This window comes from Bemisia tabaci, chromosome 4, assembly GCF_918797505.1.
Source record: "Bemisia tabaci chromosome 4, PGI_BMITA_v3".
NCBI classification, from domain to species: domain Eukaryota; kingdom Metazoa; phylum Arthropoda; class Insecta; order Hemiptera; family Aleyrodidae; genus Bemisia; species Bemisia tabaci.
In genome coordinates this window covers 24,772,333-24,794,072 of record NC_092796.1, presented here as the reverse complement: position 1 = coordinate 24,794,072, position 21,740 = coordinate 24,772,333, and the positions used below count along the sequence as shown (strand labels likewise).

Sequence of the window (21,740 nt, the reverse complement as noted above, 5' to 3'; positions counted from 1 at the left end):
TTCCTTCCTCTTGATAAATACTCGAAGAGTACTACGTCTGAATTGAAGCTCACTTTCGACCACAGAGACACGATCTCTCCGAGGTCAGTGGAGTAGGCCTGCGGCAGCCGCAATAGAGCCCCCAAGTAGGTGCTCCTCAAAATTTGCCGCTGTATTATTTTCGACTCAACTTACTTGCTCCTCTTAAACGCCCAGTATAGTGAACTCAAGATACGAGTCCAGGAACAGTTCCGATTTACATAAAAACAAGAGGGTATGGTGACTCGAGGGCTTTACCTTTCACTCCTTCATTTTGAGTCAGACTGGAGTCCAATCGATTGTACGATTTCAAATTTCATCGTTGGGTCGAGTTAATGAACTTTGCTCTCTCATGCCACAGAATTTCGCTTAAAGAACGGAAAAACGTTTCAACTTGATTCACAACTTCCCAAATTATGTTTATTTTTTTAAATCGAAAAAAAAATAAATTCCAAAATTTGTGTCATAATTTGTCCTTTCCGGGACGAAGGAACGTAACTTTATTCCAAGGTTGCAAAATTGACTAAAACAATTCAATTTTTTTACCTGTATACAATTTTTGTTCAAAATTTTCCTGATTTTTGCCTAAGCTCAGAAGAAAAATCTGTGAGAATTTCACTTAGACATTCCCAAAACTCTCCTGGTGAAAATGCGATTTGCGTAGGGAAATTTTGCAACATTGGAATGAAGTTACGTTCTTTGGTGAGGGAACTATGAATTATTGCGGTAAAATTGTTGTCCACATTTAATGCCACCATGGTTCATTTACGTCATAGAAAGATGCATCTATACATTGCATGTGCACTATTGAAGACTTTCGAGTATTGCTAATCCTCCTTGTTTTCAACAGTCTCAGGATGAACACACTAACGTCACAAAGAGTCATCAAACCAAACTGAAAAATATATTCCAGACAGGAACGGTTTATACCGCTCGCACAAGACAAAGCTTTGCGTAAATACTCAAATGTCCTCGAGCAATAAAAGTCAGACCGATCATCCAAGCTCAAACTTACAGTCTTTACCGGATAATGGTCCAACTTCCTTCGACGTAGAAAACATCGCTGCAGGTAAGGTTCCAATCTACGATTGACAATCGATTTTTGCTTGGGTGCACAGTCTTTAAGATCCTCATCTTAATAACGGAGTAGCGATAAAATGATAGGTCACGGTTTGTGTGTCACTGATCGTGGGTCGATGAATCCGAGGAATAAAAAATCTAGCCCCTGAGATATAATCATAAATAATTGATGTGTTTGTATGATGTTCGTACTTATCCAAGTGCGCATGATACATTATTGTATATTTCGGTTTTGAAGCTTTTTGATTGAAAACGGAGGAAAACTTTAATATGGAAAAAGGATTTCTTTCAATTAATCCAGGTGATTGTTCATTCATTCTTGATGCTGAGAAAACGACAGTTCGTTGCCACAGTGGTATGGTTGCAAAGGTGATATGATTATTCATTATTCAATGGGATGAGAAATTGGTATGAAATGGATCACATCCCAACAAGCAGATTCATAAAATCAATTTTTAAGGGTTTTAACGTAATACGATAAATATTACGCAACCTAAAGGAATGTTTACAAAATATTTTACCCTGGCTTATTTTCCTTACCGCGCGTTAAAGTCTCTCAGAGAGATTCTATTATGGACGAGTCACGCATCAAGGAGCTCTTATTCCGGTTTAATTGTTTTTAATATTATTCGGAATCATTGATTCAATATGTAATGTAAGTATCTATTTCTTTCGTCATTGTGCGTAATGCACGACTGGTAAGTTTGTGACTTCCTATCTCAGTGTGCATATTGCTCATTGAATTCCACGACTGCAGGAGAAGCAAGTGTAAATGTCGAGTGAATAAAAAGAAACAAAATTTTGCTCTAATAACACTCATAGTTTATTCCTAGTCCTCTACTTTTCAGTAAAAATGCAGCATTGTCACTAGGACTGGAATAATTTTTACCACAAAAGGAACAGTGTAAGTACGAGTGGAGAAGTAAACAGGACTTGGAATTCATTGTGAGCACTGTAAGACTAACGATACCTACTCTTCTCTGCACGTAGTAAAAGTACCGTGTCAAAATCCCCTCGGAAATATCTTTCGATTTACTATCTAAATGAAAATCTGGATAAAATCCGGAAATAACTTTTACCCATGAAAAGCGATGACCGAGAGATTTTCAAAGTTCTTCAACTTTCTTCGATTTAATATCTAAATGAAAAGCAAGGATGAATCCGGGTGTAACTTTTACCCATGAATGGGAGGAATTTTTAGAAGCGAGGGATTTTCAAAGTACTTCGATTTTCTTCGATTTACCATCTGAATCAAAACAAAGATAAATCCGGATATAACTTTTGCCCATACAGGCGACGAGCGAGGGATTGTACTTAAATTTCCTTCGATTTAGTATCTGAATGAAAACACGGATGAAATCCGGAAGTAACTTTTACCCATGAAAGGCGATGCCCGAAGGATTTTCAAAGTTGAAGTACTTTATTGATTGAATCCAAGGCAACAACCGAAACATGAAAGGCGACAACCGAGGGATTTTCGAAGTACTTAAATTTCCTTCGATTTATATCTGAATGAAAACATGGATGAAATCCGGAAGTAACTTTTACCCATGGAAGGCGATGCCCGAAGGATTTTCAAAGTACTTCAATATCTATCGATTGACTGTATAAACGAGAAAATAGATAATTCCAGGTTTAACTTTTACCCATTGAAGATGACGACCGAGAGATTTTCAAAGTATTTCAATTTCCTTCGATTTATTATCTAAATGAAAACAAAGCTAAAATCCGGGTACAACTTTTACCCATGAAAAGCGGTGAGCGAGGGATTTTAAAAGTACTTAAATTTCCTTCGATTTATCATTTATATGAAAGGAAGAATCCGGGTATAACTTTTACCTAGAAAGGTGCTAAGCGAGGGATTTTCAAAGTAAGTACTCGTCTCCACTTGGATGCAATGGAGAAGAGTGCCCGAAGGAGATGGCGAGATGCGAGTGCAACTGCATCTCGGGTTCTCGCGGCTCGGTCCCCCCACCGGGCGTTCCCGCCAAAAGCGAGCCAATGAGGGGCCGCGCAGGAGCCCGGATAAAATCTTAGTCTATGGACCGCGGGTTGGCACTCTCGGCGACCGCGAGTTAGTCGAGTTCCCGACGAATCCACTCATGCATCAGCTCCCGGTCGCGTCCACACACGCGCCGTGATCCCGTCGTCGTCCCGTACACCCCCCGAACCGACCATGAAGTTGACAAAATATCTCCACCGAGTGTACTTAGTGTCGCTGAACTGTTTGCTAACCTTCGCCGCCTCCGTGGAGAACAGCACGGTCGAGCCGACGACGGCCCGCGCGGAGAGGTCCCTCAGGTCCGGCCTCGCTTTCGTCGACGCCAACTCCATCGACAGGGACGACCCTGCCGCCTCCCTCGACGGCGTCTACTCGGAGTGTTTGCTCAACTTGTCCTTCCCGTGCCTCCAGAAGAAGATCATTGTGTTTTTGGATAGGTTAGGCCGCAAGAAGCAGGTCAGTTTGATCGGGGACTTTTTGACCGTGGTCAGGACGGGTCCCGTTTCCGCGACCGTCTCCGAGGAGACGACGGCCCGCAGGGATGAGAGTTCGTTGAGGTCCGTCATCGACGGGCAGGTGGATCGATTCTTCGAGACCCACGTGCTCAGGGTCAGGGTCCCTTCGTTCCTCGACGACCCCGGCACCGAGAACACCGTCGTGGATATCGACTTCGGAACCGGCGCCTCGACCAGTGAAGGTGAGTTTCTATTCCTTTGTTTCAGATTTTTTTGAAGGGATTTCCATCAGATTACAGTGATAATTAAATATCTTGAGGGATTGGAAGATAGTTTTTACCGCCTTAACGTCATTTGAATCGGTGAGTTCGAAAACACACCAACTCGGTAACTCGAAATTCCTCAATTTCCATAGGAGACGGTCAATTTTTATCAAAGTCATTGAAGTTAGCGCATCTGTTCCAACTTGGACCTTTAGAATGCCCTTAAGTCCTTGTATTTCGGCACCAAAAATCTCTTTCTTAGACTGATTTCTTAATTTACTGCTCGGTTTTGTGTATGTCTTGATTCTTTTCATTTTTCCGAGTTGGTGTGTTTTCGTTCTCACTGATTCATTTTTCAACTAAAGAAAAACTGACTTTAAGGCTTATCTAAGAAGAAGCTGAAGATCCCTGCTTTTTAGGGTTTTGTTTGAAAAATTGAGCTATTGTCATTTGTAGCATTTCCGATGAGGATTGGAAAAAGGGTTGAAAACTCTGTGACCCTAGCTGATACTGCAGTCTTAATGAAGAACCAGGATGCCAAATAAATCACAGTGTCAGAAAAGGCAAGATAATAGATTTTCAACGAAAAAAAATATGAAACTGCAATACTCACACTTTTTCGCTCTAAGGTTACGGATTTTTAAAATTAAACTAATTAATTTTGAATGAACAGTGCACAGCTTTATCGCTCTTCTCAGGTTGTTAATTTAATAGATTTTTCACAAGAACTGGCCGCCGATAGAAAAGTCGTGCATTTTTAGCTTTAACGTGAATGGGCAATAAAATCACGAGATTCTCAAAATGAGATAGTTGCATGAAAAAAGCTTCACGCTAGCGGATAAATTAAGACTTTGAAGTGCGGGATTTTTAGCGAATATCGCGATCAAGAGGGTAAAATTAGAATTTTTGAAACTTTCACATCAAAGTAATGAGAAAACCCCTTATATTCTGAGCAGTAGTCAAGTTAGTAGAATATGTGATTAGAATACTTAAATTAATTCGATTTCGAAAGCGAATTCTTGTTCTAAAGGGAGGAATCCTACTAAGAGTTCCCAACTCAAAAATTCCTAATACAGCACGGTCCTTAAAAATTATTGATGTTATGTATTTATTTTTAATCCGCGGATATACTTAATGTTTTGCTTCTTGTTGAAGTAGCACACGAAAAGTATCAAAATTTGAAGACTTTGCAAGTAAAGCGTTTTGTGAATTTGATTCTAAAGAACTTCGCATGATACATGAAGAAATAAATGGTGATAAATAGGGCTACAGTGCAATCTACTTCCATAAAGTGCCGAAATTTGCGGAGGGTCCTTTGAACGTTTACAATGAATTTTAGATGAAATATGTTATTATTAATTCAAAGCTCAAAGGTTAGTGAAACATCGTGAAGCTAATTATGGTTCTGTAGACTTGAACCAAAATTTTACGACGATGATAACATTTGACAAGATAAAAGGTAATAGAGGACTCCAACGTGTAAAACTGTGATGAATAAAACAAATTCAGCAAGCCATGGATGAAACAAATCATGAGTCATTAAACAGAACTAAAAAATTGCGTAAAAATTCCAAATACAATTTGGGCCACAATACTGTACATCGTGATCCCCTATAATAATGAGAACTTTTAAGTGGCTCAATAGGACGAGTTTCTCAAGACAGGTAAGACACATTAGTCACATGAATCGTGTTTCAATGGTTAAAAAATAACAAGATTTTGTACTAAAACGCCCAGTTTTCACAAGCATTATTAGTGAAAATACAATCCTACAAAAGACCCGGTAAGTAACGTCATCCAACGCACAAATGGTCCGCGTTTACGGTTCGGGTGAAAACCATGAAGGTGTAAAGTTCTCAGAGGATATTCTCAAAAGAGCGAAAAAAAAGGAACCAAAACTTTGTGCTAAAACAATCACCAGGCCTCCTTTAAAAACGCACAATAAGGCAAGAGATTTGCAACGTCATAACGTAAGATGCGTTGTTCGGAGAGTCAACATCGATGAGCTGATTCTCTCAAAAATCCGGGCACATATCAAAACAACGTGATACCGGCACTTTCTCTTGACGTAGTAACGTAGCATCCTATTCTAAAGGCCGGAAATAGTAGGACGAGGAAATAGACAGAGGTGTCATATTTCGCTACCGAGGCTGAGATCGGCGCTGGAATATTCCAAAATTTGCCGGACAGTCTTGGTGGCACCTGCGGAGGCTCTGTAATTCGGGACCTGATCTGCCGTACTACGTAAAAACGCCGTATGTACTTCCGAATGTTGCCAGATTTCCGGGGATAAAATATTTAATTTTGAGGAAAGTTATGAGTTTATCATTCTCTGGAAATTTCCGACACTGTAGAAAAAATTGCGGGTAGGATCATAAGAAAAAATTGAAGAAAAATAATCCACGATTTTTCTACAAATTCGCGTTTTATCGAGGTAAATCTGGCAACGCCTAGTTGTCCATACGGCGTTTTACCTTAACACGGCCGTAATCCACGGCGCGGCGTGAGCGGCGCAGTGTGCATCTTTTATTGCAGTGTCAGGTGCAAGATAGGTAATCAATCACGAGGTAATTAAACAATCGGACGCCGTTTAGGAGTGGAGAAGGGGTAGCTCGCGGATCGGTAATTAGACGCTAATTGATTGGAGTGAGGCTAGCTTTGCTCCACTGGTTTCGCGAGTCGCAGAGCGAGACGCCGTGATTCTGCCTTGCAGCTCCTGTTGCCTCATCTCCGACACTTTATCCGGACCCGGGAAAATCAGAGACAAAAGACCAGAGACAATAGACCCTCCACTAGTATCTTGACCGTTGTGGAAGCTTTTACTTTCGGAACTTCAGCACTTTACTGTTGACTTACCTACATGGTTGAAGTTCAACAACGTGTTGACAGTTTCGTTTTGCAAACACGCCGAAAATGGCCGACGTTTGGGAAACTTGTTTGGCTCATGACGTCATCCGAAGCTCATCATCGACCATGTAGATAAGTCAACAGCCGAAATTAGGATGCTGACTGTTGCTCCCTAGTAATAATTGTCCGTAAGGAATTGTTGAAACCCCGTAAGTAAAAGCTTCCACCTGTCGCTAGGAGGCCGGTGGAGGGTCTCTTGTCTCTGGAAAAGACCCTCCATTGCATTGGCCTCTTGCTGACAGGTGGAAGCTTTTACTTTCGTAAAACCTTCCACCTGTCGCTAGGAGGCCGGTGGAGGGTCTCTTGTCTCTGCAAATGACCCTCCATTGCATTGGCCTCTTGCTGACAGGTGGAAGCTTTTACTTTCGGCGATTCGACACTTCCTCACAGACAATGGGTCAATTGCGCTGGTCACAAAATCGTGTTTTGATATTTGATTCTTGTATATTAGCTAAAAATAATAAGATTTTTCCGAACAGCAACAGTCGACGTTGAATATTAACCGAGTTATCGCCCTTTGAAAAGTTTACGATGCCATCCACCGCGGTTGTGCATAACATGGTATGTACTACCGCGGTGGATGACGTCAAAAAAACGACTTTCGAAGGGCGATATCTTGGTTAATATTCAGCGTGGAAAGTTGCTGTTTGGATAGATCTTATTATTTTTAGGTAATCTGCGAGGAGCAAGCATCAAAACATGATTCTGTAACCAGCGCAACTGGTCCATTATAAGGGAGCAATAGTCATCTTACCTACTAGGTGAATAATGAGCTTGGGGCGACGTAATGAGCCAAACAAGTTTCCCAAACTTCGGTTTTTGCTGAACGAAATCCTCAAAACGTTGTTTACCACTCACTCAATAAATAGTCAACGGATAAATGATGAAATCTCGAAAATAAAAGCTTTCACCATTATCAAGATACCAGTGGAGGATCTCTTGTCTCTGGGAAAAATCTGACCTCTGCAAACGCCATTCGAAATAATGGGCCTGTTGCAAACTTTTGCTAGAGCAAAACTAAGAGTTGTTTCTTATAGATAGTGCCTCAAAAATCACGATGAGCGCATCGGCAAACTCTGAAATGCACTCATAACTTCACAATCTGCGTAAGAAATTTGCGGTTTTTTGAGCTTCCCGCTTCAAAAACGATACTACGGCACAGGTGAACATTTTGTAAGAGGAGTCGTTCCATCGTCGGCAATAATCATCATAGCCGACGCCAATCCGCCAAAACACGTTTGATGGGACGAGATGACACCTGAACTGGATTAGACCAGATAACAATCGGTGTGTTAACGTTCATATTTTCCACGCCCGAATTGATTGACCTTGAACTCTCCTTGAATTACGCGCGGAACTGCGTGCAAGCGTCGGCCATGATGAATATCGCCGACGATGGAGCGACTCCTCTAACAAAATGTTCACCTATGCCGTAGTATCGTTTTTGAAGCGGGAAGCTCAAAAAAACGCAAATTTCTTACGCAGATTGGGAAGTTATGAGTGCATTTCAGACTTTGCCGATGCGCTCATCGTGATTTTTGAGGCATTATCTACAAGAAACATCTCTTATTTTTGCTCTAGCAAAAGTTTGCAACAGGCCCATTCAACGCATTGATGAGGAGTCGAATTATTCACCTTCCAATACCGTTTTTCAGTGGACTTATAAAAAAAGGGCACAATAAGAAAACTGTAAAAATGCTCAGTTTACACGTTAACTGTCGACGGATATAGTAGCGGATAAAAGATAATGTTAGGAGTCACCGGTCCTTATTATATTTGATGCTATACGGTAATCTATAGTAATCAGTACTAGATTTCCGTCGATATTAATTATATATATATATTTGGTTACGTCGCGTAGGCAATACCAGTAATATGGCTCTGGCTACAACATTTCATGAAAATTACGTAGAACCAGTTGTCTAGTAACCGCTACAATTCTTTCTCTCTTTAAATTTATGTTGCCCAACAAAGACTGGTGTGAGATGTCATCCACTGCAACACAATCCACTGCACAATAGGTCGTAGTTTCTCTTAAGTCTTATGTACCATTGATCAAATCACGTCGTCCACTAGTCACTCTGTGCACATTCCGTGGAAGATGGAGGACAGCGGGTATTCTTTAATGATGTGAATGGCTTAGTGCACCGGTTAAGTTTAAGGGTAGTATCGTCATTAAAGCCAAACGAAGAAACTTGACGTTCGTGCATTAATGTTGACTGTTGCTTAAAATTCGAACATTTCTATACACATCTGTGACAACGAGCTATTTAAATAACATTACGTAAAAAATAAAAAATCTAAAAAAATTGAACAAGATTGATTAGGGCTATAGCCTACTATAGCTACGGGAGCTATAGTACTTCGTTCATATTTATGCAAAACTTAAAGTTTTAGGAAGTGGATCCACCAAATGATTAATGTGATCTTTTCCCTTTGTTCAGCATCCACAAAGCTTCTAGTACGCAAGATAAACAATTTTATACTCTATTGATTTATTTGTTATTTTTTTACGAAATCGACTCTCTAAAGGTTTTGGCTAATGTTTGAAAGGAAAAATTTAAAAGGTTTAGACCAATCATTTTAGGTTTTTATTCTACTTCTCCGTAATCATCTACTTAGCAGGGTTTAGTTTTCCTTTTGGAACGTTTTGAGGTGTATTGTGCTGTTACGCTCACTCTCTATATCTGCACTCAATACATTCACTAGCTTAGACACATTCAAAATTAGTGAAGAGATACCTTTAACTGTCACCGTGAACAATTGAACAGCATTCATTCGAGATGCCGTACCCACCTAATCCTGGTTACCTACTAACTGTATGCATTTTAAGAACGTGTTCCATCGCAAAGATTCTGACGTGTCTGCGATTTTTGTGCAGAATATGACACTTTTTGCCATAAATGTGGCAGCTTTTGTATGCAATTGGCCTGGTCCAATTGAGCTGGGGTCTCCTGGCGGGTTGACGCTGTTTGAAAGTGGCAATAAGTCAGAGTGTTTTTTGCGTGAGTGAGTACGTCGAGACCGGGGAAGACTGCAGACTGCCCAATCCGACCGCGTTGCGGATATCAGGAAATGCACTCGGGCTCATCGATGCGCAGATTAAAATTAGAGTTTCCTCTTTTCCTGCCCCGCTTTCCAGAATGCTGTCGCTTGGGCATTTGACTTGCACTCAAGAATGCAACTATTTTAGTTTGGCTCGTCCAAAGTAAAAAACTGAACTTTTTAAGGCGCTTTTTGACTCCAATCTTATGGCTGCAATAATGGGTCTCTAGACAAGGTATATGAATTGAAAGGCCACATTATATTTCCTCTTTAAAATGGGCCTGAGCAGTAATTTTATTTTCTTGCATTTAAGAACGTAGAGAGTGCACTTGCACCGATGGTTGAGAGGAATTCTTCCGGACCTCCTAAACCGTATTAACTCCCCAAAACTGTATTGTAACTTGCTATGTTTTAGTTTCGATTTAAACGTGCATCGGCGAGAAAGTCAAAGAAGAGTTCGTGAGTATCCCTTTAACTTTGGCGGCACCACGAGATTCTTTCTTTTTGCTCCTTCTTTTTTATGTAATATCCTTCATATTCCTCTTATTCTTCTTTCTCCCTCTTTTCTTCGTCTTCTTCCAATTCTTTATCCTCTCCTTCTTTCAATTCTACCTCCTCTCCTTGCAATTTTTAATCCTCTTCTTCTTCCTCTTTCTCTTCATTTTTTTTTTCTTCTGCTCCTTCTTTTCTATTTTTCTTCTCTTTTTTATGGAGCGTCCTTATCTAAAATCTTCATTAAAGGAGTCGCAACACCCAAGTCTGTCAGATTAAGGTTAAAATCAATTGCCAATGAGGTGATTGGTCGGACAGTCAACGAATCGTAATTTGATTATTTGATATATTTGCTGAAAAATTATACAAAGAACTTAATTGTTAGGAGGTGGATGCGTCCTATACCTTCATATCCTTGAATGCCTCAAAATCAGTTGAAGTAATTTTTACTAATCGTCCATATACCCACATCCCCAAAATTCCACACGACAATGTCGCCAAATATCTTGGACTTCACCTGGATTCCAGACTCAGGTGGGGCAACCATATTAAAAAGAAGGTAGCACAATTGCGACTGAAATTTTCCAATATGCAGTGGCTCATCGGACGTAAGTCACGGTTATCTCTAAATATCAAGTTGCTCCTCTAAAAATCAATGTTGAGGCCTGTTTGGAGTTACGGTTGCCAATTGTGGGGTTGTGCAGCCAAGTCAAATTTAGATAAAATAGAAATCATGCAAATGAAGATTTTAAGAAGTATAGCTAAAGCAAGATGGTATGAGAGGAATGTAGATATTCGCACGGACCTCAACATTGATTCAGTGGAGGACTACATCACCAAGATGTACACTGCATATGAATTTCGACTACACCGGCACCCCAACCCTGAAGCTCTTGAGCTCTTGGAATGGGACCGATGTGGTCGAAGATTAAAACGTCGCAAGCCCTATGAGCTTGGAATCCAGGGCTTTTCAAAATTTCCCTAAATAGTTAAACCACACATGCCTCTCTACGCTCTCAAGACGTGATCAGGGGCTTTTTCGGGCTTTGACCGAGTCCGGTCGCCCAATTTTCCACACAGATAAATCAAAAAGACCTTTTTACTTTGAAGTAAACTTGTCTTTATTCTTTCTCCTTAATATTGTAAAGGTAGTACTTTTTATAAAATATGTTTAGAATTAGTTTAATCTTATTTAGACAGTTAAGAAAAGCTTTTAAAAGACTTTTTATGAAGTCTAAAAGTGTATTTTGTACAAAATCTCTTATGTGCAAATAAAAAAAAAAAAAAAAAAAAAAAAAAAAAAATCCTTGCGTTTAAGTCTCTCGGTGATTCTATGACTTAACTCCCACACAAGGTTTGCAATCAAGATACATGCGATAAAAGGCAATGTCATTTAAAAAGGGGCTCTCTCATCCTTCAAAATGTTTAAATTATATATTTCAGACAAGTTTTATTTAAAAAAATTATCCCATGATAAGGCCTTCCGCAAAGAGTCAAAGTCTAATACATTAATTTTGAAGGAATAAGAAAGAGTCCCCTTTTAAATGACTTCCCATCTCGCCGCATATAATCTCAGTTACAAACTTCTTGTCAGGGTTGGGTCATGGAATCAATAGGAGACTTAAACGCAAGGACATGAAAGTATAATGATCTGTTACGCAGCCAATATCCAGAGTATTAAGCTTTTACACAATACCGGCGTAAATAAAAAATTTAAATGAGGTAGAATTTACTCGTCGTCTACAATGCATATATTTTAATAGTGGAACTTTTACTTTAGTTTTACGTTTCAACGAAAGTTTTGGAGACATTTTTTGAAGATTTTTGGAAGAGAATGAGAAATCAGTTTCATATCTTCTTCCTGTAGTGGAATTACGAACTAACTAACAATAAAGGTATTTTCTTACGTAAATTTATAATCAGTTTTTATATCTAGGTTTAAAACAGGGTTAAAGAGGGTTTAAAACAAGGATGTTGTCTGTCACCTACAACATTCAAGATCTTTCTAGAACACGTTCTAATAGGGTGGAAAAAGAAGTGTTCTGGCATAGGCGTTCCCCTAAATGATACAGACACGATGCTGCATTTTCTGCTAGAAAGGACGCAGTCCATACCCTTCTTAAACAACCTATTATTTGGTACCCTTCGTACATTACCATATACCGTCCTTACACGCGATGTAAATCATACAAAGGCCCCGAAAGAAAGAGACTGATTACCGAACGACCGTGAGAACGGCCCATTTTTTTCGTGTGCAATAACGCACTTCACAGATTAGCATCTCGAGTGCCACGAAAATACGGTTAATATAGTATTTTTGGCCACTTGAGAGAACTCGCCTGGCCTTAATTTTAGGTCGTTTTGGCGAGGAACCAGATTCGGCCGACCGCAGGAGCGCATCTCGCGAAGAGGCGTAATTAATGTGTTTAGGGGCATTACAAATGAGTGTTTGCGTTAGGCGACCATAGCTAGCCTAGCGGAAAATGTGCGACCGCCGCGCTGCGCCGCGCCGGGCCCGCCTGCCCGTCACGGTGACAAGAGACCACGTATCCTCGAGCCGCAACATTAAACGCAGATTTATATCAGCGCGCGATATCATGACCGGCACCCGAATTCCGTGCTCTACCGACGAGATGAAGATCGAGCGCCGTTGGACCAACCTGTACCACCGTGCTTAGGAAAAACACCGTATGAGCCTTTAGACGCTGCCGATTTCTTCTACGAAAAACCAGAGTGACTGAAACGTTTTTGAATATTTCTTTCGAATTTTTCAGATTATTTTACTTGCAATTTGCTCCAACATATCTGAAAATTTCACGGAAAAATATACGTGACTGTCCTCCAAAATGAACATTTTATCGGAGGAAATTTGGCAACTCTTAAATGTTCATGCGGCGTTTTCCCTAAGCATGGCAGTGTAGTGGTTAAACTTCAACCAACATGATGGATCCCATTCATGTTTCTTCTTCAGCTTAAGTTGAGGAGTACAAAGGAGAGGAATGACAAAAAGTAACTTTTGAACAATCATTTTTTTCAATTTTTTCCTCTAAATCAGGACCCGCGTGTATCTTGATTAATTGGAATGCATAATCATTTTGAAGGATGAAAGAGCCCCTTTTTAAATGACTTCCCCTTTCACCGCATATATCTTGGTCCCAAACCTTGTTTAGGAGTTAAGTCATAGAATCACTGAGAGACTTGAACGCAAGGATATGAAGGTATAGGACGCATCCACTTCCAAACAATTAAGTTCTTTGTATAATTTTTCATTGCAATTCATAACTCTTAACTAAAATTTCTTGCTCAGCTTAGATACAACACATGTCCTTTTAGTCTAAGTGTTTTAACGGATGAACCACCAGAAATTGTAGCTCTAAATTGCAAAACGGAGTTAAATTGTGATTCAGCAGGTCAAGATATGCCCTTAAATGGGTTTATAGCTACAACATAGATTTGAGCCCCCCGGTCGTCCCAGCCCCCCCGGTCGCCCCCCCCCCCCCAGAATTCAAGATCCGTAATTAAATCATGCTGTAGAGGGTCAAGAAAATTGTCCACGGATCGAATTAAAGGTGACAATGTTGCAGCCGCGACTAGATATGTGCCATTGACGCCATTTGTCACACACGACGACGACCGCAGTGGACACCCCTCGGCGGGGGCGGGAAGGGGGGAAGGGGGGTCGTTTTCCCGAAAACCAACCGAAAACCCGATGCGGATCCGCGAGGAAAAAAGTCGGATAGACAACAATAGGAGATTATCGAGGCTGTAGCCGGGGAATTGAAAAGTAAACTGCCCCGGTTTCCCTGCCGCACAGAGGCTCCAGTCTGCTCGGAAATCACTCTCTCTTGCTCGCAGAAATGTTTTTAAAATGCCTATTTTTGAGTCTTTTTCTTGTTTTCTTTCCCCTCTTTCCAAAAACGGGACCGCACTTTACCCTTCAGATTTTTAGTCGTGTACATTCAACGGCGTGTGGACTGTTTACGTTTCAGTTCTACTAATGATGGAGTCTCTCAGTTTAAAAAACGACCCATCTCGGAAAATGAAAGTATTGAAGAAATGTTTTTAAAAACTAAAATGTGCCTAATTTTGCGTCTTTATTTTTGTCTTCCCCATCCCTTCAAAAGAGGGATCGGGCTATGCCCCTCAGATTTTTAGTCATGTAAAAACGGCGCCTGGATTGTTTACATTTCTGTTTTACTAGTGGTGGAGTCTCTCAGTTTAAAAGCGACCCATCTCGGAAAATGAAAGTATTTGGGAGGAGAAACAAACTGCGTTACAGCCGTTAGAAAAGGAGTATTTCTCCGCAAAAAAATGTGCATCGAAAAAAACCCGAGTTGGGTCCTTTTCGAACTGAGAGATTCAAGTAGGAGTCCGGGTTTGGTCACGTGACTGAAAGTGTGGATCCGTGAATGTTTGCTTTTCCAATTTGACGAGATTTTAAGGTTGATCATAGAATATACTCTCTGGCACCTAAAACGAGGTCTTAGGATATAAAATTGCGCGATAAGATTCCATTTTTCAAATTTCTCCCTTTGTTCGCAAGACTCATCTTACTTCTGTATCTATTCATGAAACATGCGTTGGGTGACGGCTTTCATTTTTGCACAATACGATGTGAATCTTCGTTTAGTTTCGAAACTGTGCGAGAGGTCTTTGCACAGCATTTGCTTAACTGCATCAAAGAGCAGATTGCCTGGTTCGTATGGTGCGATTAGTAGTGGCATTCTGTATGCGCGAATATTTCGGAACCCGACGAAGGAGATGTGTGTTTTTTTTCAGTTTACCATGTACACAAACAGACAATCTTTAATTGCCACCTCAAAACATTCCAATTGCCTCTTAAATACTTATGAACGTAATTCATGTAAGACTGACGGCATTTTTTTTTCACTTGATTCGATTATCGAATCAATGAAAGTTGTAAATGATTTTCTGTGGCTTCGACCAATACTTTTACATGTATTACTGCTCTGTAATGCTTTTTCATGCGATCCTAGTTTAAAGTTTTCAAAATTTTGGGTTTAAAAAAATGATAGTCTCTTGGTTTGGATTACATTTTGCAATAAGAAGCCACTATCTCTGGCTCTCCCATTAAAGCACATATCTACATAGGGAAACCAATAGCATGTATATGTTGTTTCTAAAATGGACCAGAAATAGTGGTTCCTTGTTGCAAAATGTAATCCGTTTGAGACTCAGATTTCGGAATGCAGGCCATGATTTGTCCTTTGCCGCTGCTTTTCTTCTCCCTTGAGTCACTTTGCGGAGACTCTTGCAATTCAGAGTGGAAGTTTAAGCCCGCGGCTGTGTATTTTATTCACAAGAGAATATTTTCAAACGAGAAACTGTCCAATTCGAATACTGTGCGCATAAACATCGAGTAAATGGAATTTTAGCCGGTGAAGTCGGATTGAAAACAACTGTGTGTCGATGTGTTTGTCGACACTGTCAACCGTGACGCGATTATAGACGGCGAGGGGTCGACGGGTCGTCGTGGAGCAGAAGACAGAGCGGAGACCTCTAAAGAAAAGTGACGAATTACAGGAGCTTGCGATCTCTAGAGATTCGTTCACAGGTGATCTACCCAGTTACTCCCCACCATGTTGTCGCAGTGGACCATATAAGTGTGTCGTTGCAGACTGATGAGAGGCTAAAATTGCAAGCAGATGATTAACTTCAATGGGTTTTATTTGTATTAAGAGAAAAGACGGAATTGAACATTATTGCAATGAGCAAGGTGTAATTAATAATAAAAAAAGACAAGGATAGCCCTATCTTGCATAATAAAAGGCTTGTTCTACCCGAAGGGCCTCTGATGCAAATTAGTTAAGAAATATATTTTATTATACAAAGAAAGGCTATACTTGTCTTCATTTTCATTTAAAAAAATGGAAGAACTCTCTAGTAGTTCTCAAATTTTCACCCTCATTGGGCTGTAGTGAAATACAGAGAGAAATAAAAAAGAGGAACCATCCGGCACTTTCCAAAATTTAGAATCCAATTAAAAATTTACAAGATCCTAATTCTGCAATATTATTACGTTAACTCTTTAGTCAGTGTGCAAAATGTGAGCTTTTTGTTCCTGCCTGTTCAAAAAACAAAAAATTCGTTGAAAACTTCTGATTAAAAATAGTTAAGCGAGAAACGGTCGATCATCTCAGCAATGGACACCTTTGAAATTAGCACCGTCCGACTTGAAGTAGAAAACACGCTTTGTATCCTGCAACAGCACCAATATGTGAGACATCCGAAAGCGCGCCTTCATTTTCAATTCACAGCAACATGCATAACGCATACAATAAGGTTACTACTGATCGCAATCAGCGTATATTGATGAGCTCCGTTGATTAAATGGATAGAAAATTGAGAATTAGGAAATTTAGTTTTGTAACTGATTTGGGGAAACGATAAATGATTCATACATATTTTTCTTATATGATTCTACAGTGAATTCTTTTTTTCGAGGCAACGAAATCCTTGGCACACTATCTTAGAGGACTGTTACAAATGTTATATTACTTCTCGGAGTGACGGATTCAACTCTAAGAAATCTAGCTCCTGTTCGCGCCACCCAGCGTCTTAATTTCTCTCAAGTGTTTTGACAGGCGAGATTTCTTTCCGTCATAACTCGTCACGGCTTCCTCAACTGTTTTACAATGGGTCTTGAACCAGGAGGATAATCTCTCGAGATGCGGTGACTCCTTCATATACTCTCTTTTTCTCCGTTGCAAAATTGTGCCATGGAAATTGCTCACTCGTACGGGTTACAACTGTCGTTGATTTGGGGGGGGGGGGAGTCAAAATTATGCAATGGGCATATCGACGGTGAAACTACCAAACCACGTATCTCGGTTTGCGACGTCGCAGACTTCCTGTCATACTTTATTTTTTAAATGAAAAACTACTTAACATCCAGTCTTGAAAATGTCTGTGATTTTTTCTCTTTGTGCGGAGAAAATTCCGTGAAAATTTCAAGGAATGATATTGATTTGGTCTACTTCAAAAAAATAAAATGTGAGCGTAGATTTTTAAACACCGCAAACGAGATACGTGGTTTGGTAGTTTCACCGTCGATATTCCATTTATTGTCAAGATCCAATGATCAAATGAACGCGGACCCAAACCTTTCCTTGCGAGACCTTCAACAATACGACACTAAGAAAACATTTTCCACCAAAGTATCAAGTGAATCGTGTGAATTTTAACATCGATGCAACTTACGAGTTACCTAATTTACTTCTTCTCCTTCTAACTTCTGCTAACTTACCTTCCTAACTTACCAACTTAAAGTGCGTTACTTTTTTTCTGTTGGATTAATGGATTCTATCCCAGTGGGGCCTACAGCCAATTGCGTGACATAAGAAAAGTCTCTTGCAATAATAAGCGTCGCTGGAAAAGATCGAGATGAAGTCACAGGCATGCAGATCTGAAACAGCTAAATACTTATCCATAAATTGAAACATATACTTAACATCATATACTTACTTAATACCTAACACGTATATGCTTGCATGTACTTAAATCCATAAGAAACTGATTTTATTTTGCTATGATGCCATCAGATGCGGTATGCGTATAAACTCAAAGAATAAAAGCTTATTCCAGACTTTTCATATCCAAAATAACTTCTTTTTTACAATTAGATCAAAATCGCTAGTTCAATTTGATGGGCTCAATATCTTAAGGTTGTTTTGACTTCGTAAAGTAATTGTTTTAAATTATGTAGAGGAGACACCTTTGATGATAAAAAATAACCCAAAGACTACTCACACTAAAGTATCGCAAGTTCAACTCTTTTCTTCCTGACCAGTGGCGTGGCGTGCTTTGCGATGTATCGATTAATCTGTGGTTTAAACCCATGGAAAATGATCTACAGGGTGATCCAGACCACCCGTCCACCATATTTTTCTCGAAAACGGCGGAGAATTGAGCTTCGGGACCAAAACTTTCATGGGTAAATCGACCCCAAAGAATCGAATGAAAATATTTTCAGCCCCCCAAAATGGCCCCTTGGGGGGGTTTTGGGGGGGAGCCCCCCCGTTTCTCGCAATTTTCAAATGGGAAGGGTATGTTTTGACTTTGGATTCGGAATCTACGGTAAAAAATAAGAACATTTTGTTCTTTGCACTTTTTCCCTAAACCCCCATTTTTTGGAGTTATGGGGCATTTTTGGGGCAATTTTCAATTCGACGCTGTAAGCGGCCAAATCATCCAAATTTCAAAATCTAAAAATCTCCTGAGAGGAGAGGTCAATACCTTTTTATTGATGTGCCACATGACCCCTGTTGCTCCAAAATTTTGGGGGCCACGACCCCCCAAAAATTTTGGGGCTTTGGAGGGCCATGAGTCGAAAATTTCGAAAGGCAAGGGTATGTTTTGACTTCAGATTTGGATTCTACGCGAAAAGTTACGCAGAATTGATATGGCGCATGGCCTGTTTGCTCCAAATTACTGAAGAACCCCATTTCCCCATAAGAAGCCGTGTATTTTTGGACAAAATAAGGGGTAAAAAAAAATTTGAGCAAACAGGCCATGCGCCATATCAATTCTACGTAACTTTTCGCGTAGAATCCAAATCTGAAGTCAAAACATACCCTTGCCTTTCGAAATTTTCGACTCATGGCCCTCCAAAGCCCCAAAATTTTTGGGGGGTCGTGGCCCCCAAAATTTTGGAGCAACAGGGGTCATGTGGCACATCAATAAAAAGGTATTGACCTCTCCTCTCAGGAGATTTTTAGATTTTGAAATTTGGATGATTTGGCCGCTTACAGCGTCGAATTGAAAATTGCCCCAAAAATGCCCCATAACTCCAAAAAATGGGGGTTTAGGGAAAAAGTGCAAAGAACAAAATGTTCTTATTTTTTACCGTAAATTCCGAATCCAAAGTCAAAACATACCCTTCCCATTTGAAAATTGCGAGAAACGGGGGGGCTCCCCCCCCCCAAAACCCCCCCAAGGGGCCATTTTGGGGGTTGAAAATATTTTCATTCGATTCTTTGGGGTCGATTTACCCATGAAAGTTTTGGTCCCGAAGCTCAATTCTCCGCCGTTTTCGAGAAAAATATGGTGGACGGGTGGTCTGGATCACCCTGTATATCCAGAGTGTTCACAACGAACACCTGAATAATCGATTTATTTACCTTGGCTTCAAATGGGGGAAATATCGATAATCGATCATTCACGCCCAGCCTCAGCTCCTGACATCCTCGCCAGCTTCTTTAACAACAATGATTTTCTTAAGAATTACTTTAAGGTCGATCAGCGCTCAAAACGCTGACATATTTAAACTAAATACTATTTTTTTTACTTTTCCATAAATTTTACTTTTCCATGGGTTTAAACCACAGATCAATCGATACATCACAAAGCACGCCACGCCACTGGTCAGAAAGAAAAGAGTTGAACTTAAGGTACTTTAGTGTGAGTAGTCTTTGGGTTATTTTTTATCATGAAAGGTCTCTCCTCTACATAATGTAAAACAATTACTTTTCAAACAAACTATTTAACTAAAATATTGCCCGACAAAATCAATAAGAAACACAGGAATGCAAACGTTGCAAGCTGGTTTATCGTTCATTTCGTACTTCTGATTATACTCAGATACTCTAATTTGAAGTCACTTTTCGGCACTCTAATTTGATAGTGATTTCTCCGAATTGTTTGCGGTTTGCGATTTCGCGGGACTGATGTCAAAATATTTGCACAGGCCAATCGCTTTCTGTAGGGAATGATGGAGCGTTGAAAATTAATTGAAATCGGAGGGAGGAGCTCTGTCGCAAAGTGGTACAGATGAGTGATAGTTGGACAGACATTTTGATTTTTCTTTTCATTAATATTCTTTATCGTAGGTACTTGGAACAGCTCCGCATCAATTATGGCCTCAGAACCTTTATTTAATTGAATAATCACGAGTAAAATCCAGTAAGTTTTGCTTAAGTGAAACGTCATGGGGAAAAAAAATCTCAGCCTCATTTTCAAGTTCGCAGTTAATCTCACGAGTTTTTGTCACGACGTGAAAGGTGAGAAAAATGATGTCTCAGAACGTGACCTATCTTAACGGGAGGAAATACGTTTAAGAAAATTTCGCGTAAACTAAACAGTCATCTTGAGTATGAGTAGTCACGAGAAAATATACAAAGGAGTCGAGTGCTTGAGTGACAAATGATTTAATTTAAAATCATGCACTTGCATGTTAGCGAAAGTAAATTAACTCATCTAATCACCGATAATCTGACTGAAATTCTAGTGGTTTTAGGAAACTTTTTATCGGAAAATTAAACGGCTCCGTTTTTCAATTTGCAACCTTTTTATCCTTCTTTTAAGATTTTCCAAGTTACACTAAAAGTGTTTACTTTTTCCTGAATTCGGCTAATTCAATAGGAGTCTTTTTAAAACAAGACAAAACCTCCATCAGATTCTTGCCCTTTTACCGATTTATGATGTTGATCAAATTCCTCTCACAATTGAGGGGCTCGGAGGACACGGCGCAATTTAGTTCTTCCTGTATCGAGATATACTTGTTTGAAATTTCAAAATTACATGGATCCTCATGGCGGAAAGGAAGTTTAAACTGACTTTTTGATGCTTAAAAATTGGGATTTGCGAGTGAATTTTTCACAGAATATGCAACTATACTGAATGAAAACTGCACTTATGCGCATTGTCCTCCAAGCCCTTCAATTCTCCTCTCAAACATTCTAAGAACTAACAGTTTTTGAAAAAGTCAAAACATTTTATTGATTATTGATTGTATGATTCAATAGTAACGCTTGTAAAAGGAGGCATATACACTGCGCTGCCTTGATTTCTAGATTAGAATAAAGGGACGTGGTTTACGCAGATATATTCTTGAATTCGATGCAAAGAAAAAAATGGCAAGTAAATCAAATAGAAAAGATTCATGTATCAAGAAGAAAGATGCGTGTACCAGACAGAAACTTGCTTGATTAGACGAGAAAATGTTTTCATAATGGCTATCATAACCAACTGTATTTGACGAATAGGCATTTGTAACTTCATGAAATGGTTTACTTTTCTATTGCTGTGTTTAAGTCTCTAAGCTTCCGTGTGTGTTTCCCGACTCACCGAAGATGTTGAATAAGTAAATTTTTCTTCATCGCTCCGGCCAACTGGACTGGACGAAAAGGGATCTGCCACTCCATGAAACGGTTTACTTTTCTGTCGCTGCGTTTAAGTCTCCAAACCTTCCTGTGTGTCTTCCGACTCATTAAGCAACACATACAGATACAGAAGAGTCGCTTTCATAGCGCTCTCTAGGGCTTTGCGACACCTAACCGCCACAAAACTCGGTCCTCCCAAACCCGTCAGGAAATTGGCACTCCCTCATTTCATTTAGAATCCCCTGTCGCCACCCATGCACTGGGCGCCCCCTTCGTCTCCTACCAGGCGGAACCCAATCAAGCTTCTTTTCGGCAGCCTCTCCTCCGTCGTAAAGCAATTCCGTTATCGAGACAAGCG

The 21,740-nt window shown here is 40.0% G+C and overlaps 1 protein-coding gene across 1 annotated transcript in view; it reads left to right on the top strand.

Moving 5' to 3' along the window:
* Window positions 1-3,193: 3,193 nt before the first annotated feature.
* LOC109039066 (uncharacterized) overlaps window positions 3,194-21,740 on the top strand; it is a 38,008-nt gene continuing 19,461 nt past the window's right edge. Inside the window, exon 1 of the mRNA XM_019054396.2 lies at window positions 3,194-3,797. Coding sequence (XP_018909941.2) covers window positions 3,275-3,797 — 523 coding nt within the window. The 5' untranslated portion in view covers window positions 3,194-3,274. The remainder of the gene's footprint in view (window positions 3,798-21,740) is intronic.